Genomic DNA, 1,505 nt, shown 5'->3' with positions numbered 1-1,505 from the left:
AGAGAGAGAGATAGAGAGAGAGAGAAAAGAGGGAGAGAAAGAGAGAGAGAGAGAGAGAGAGAGAGAGAGAGAGAGAGACAGAGTATTGATGTGTGCACGTGCGTGTATATATTTAATCATGCCACTACAAATTTCTGATAGTGGAGATCAATAAAATGTCATCTATTTTGTGGTATCTTATCTTATACTATCTTATTCTACGCTACCATATCTTATCTATCTTGTGTTATCTTTCCACTCCAGCTATGTGCAGCTTCGAGGATGGCACTCTGTGCAGCTGGTCCAATGTGGGTGGGGATCAGTTTGACTGGACCACCCAGAAAGGCACCACTCTGTCCACCTCTACTGGCCCCAAGGCGGATCACACCCTGGGCAACAGTCAGGGTAAGTATAACTCAAGTTGTCCAATAGGGTCATCCATTGTCCAGGAGGAAAATGGTTGTCTTTCCGAGGTTGATGTCAAGGACAGTGTTGTTATAATATTTTAAAAATATTTCTTTACTACCACACCACCTCTTTACCTGCCTTGCACTTAGCGGTCGGTGTAGTACCTACCTACCTGCCTCCTCAGACATCGGAAATACTCTACACAGCGACAAAACACAGCTGATAAAAACCTGGAGATTCTTTGCCATATCGACAGGGGTAAGGGGTAGATCTCAAATGCAGCTGGATCGGGAAAGTAAAATAAGAGTATAATTTTTTTAAAAATTTGCACGGGGGAAGTGGGAAGTGTATTTTTTGTTCATGCTACTGTGCCGGTGGCCATTAGAGCAGGTTTGACTTTACTTATGTGAGGCATCGTCGTGAAATCAGGCGCTGGTCAAAATAACCAAATTGGAGAAACAGGCATTTTCCCACCAGTTTCGCAATTTTAATCAAATTTTTGTTTTTTTCTTCTACCGTTTAATGTCCAAATAAAAACACATTTCCATATGAATTATATTGAAAAAATATGCAATTTTACAGTTTTCAAGGACTCTTTTAGCTATTAAAGTTACCAAACTTTGGTGGCCATTTTCTCGCTATTTTTACTGCTGAAAGCAAGTGAACTTACCTCTTTCAATCTCAAATATTTTCACTTCTGCTCAAGATAGATGGGTGTTTTTTAAAATCAAAAACAACATAAATGAACAAGCTTTAAGATGATACCAATAACTCCACATACACAAAAATTGGCGAGTGCCCGATTCCACCGCTTCGTGACACATATGTTTCTCATAAAATAGAGTGTGAACAGTTTGCACCAATATATATACATCCTCCCCAGCTGTAAACAAGCATTTTTGTATGACTTTTAGGCACATACATCTACATTGAGACCAGCAGGCCGCGAGTCCAAAATGACTCCGCATATCTGCTCAGTGAGACACTGAAAGCCACTGGATCCACCCCATACTGCTTCAAGTAAGTATTTCTTCTTCTTCTTCTTCTTCTTCTTCTTCTTCTTCTTCTTCTTCTTCTTCTTCTTCTTCTTCTTCTTCTTCTTCTTCTTCTTCTTCTCC

The 1,505-nt window shown here is 40.1% G+C and overlaps 1 protein-coding gene across 1 annotated transcript in view; it reads left to right on the top strand.

The window, feature by feature from the left end:
* The window catches only part of LOC101860497 (MAM and LDL-receptor class A domain-containing protein 2-like), a gene marked incomplete at its 5' end in the record, with an annotated part of 192,461 nt that overhangs the window by 36,998 nt on the left and 153,958 nt on the right, over positions 1–1,505 (top strand). Inside the window, 2 exons of the mRNA XM_035969949.1 lie at positions 244–384; positions 1,302–1,407. Coding sequence (XP_035825842.1) covers positions 244–384; positions 1,302–1,407 — 247 coding nt within the window. The remainder of the gene's footprint in view (positions 1–243; positions 385–1,301; positions 1,408–1,505) is intronic.

This window comes from Aplysia californica, unplaced genomic scaffold (genome assembly GCF_000002075.1).
Source record: "Aplysia californica isolate F4 #8 unplaced genomic scaffold, AplCal3.0 scaffold00200, whole genome shotgun sequence".
NCBI lineage: Eukaryota > Metazoa > Mollusca > Gastropoda > Aplysiida > Aplysiidae > Aplysia > Aplysia californica.
This window is presented reverse-complemented; position numbering and strand designations above follow the sequence as displayed.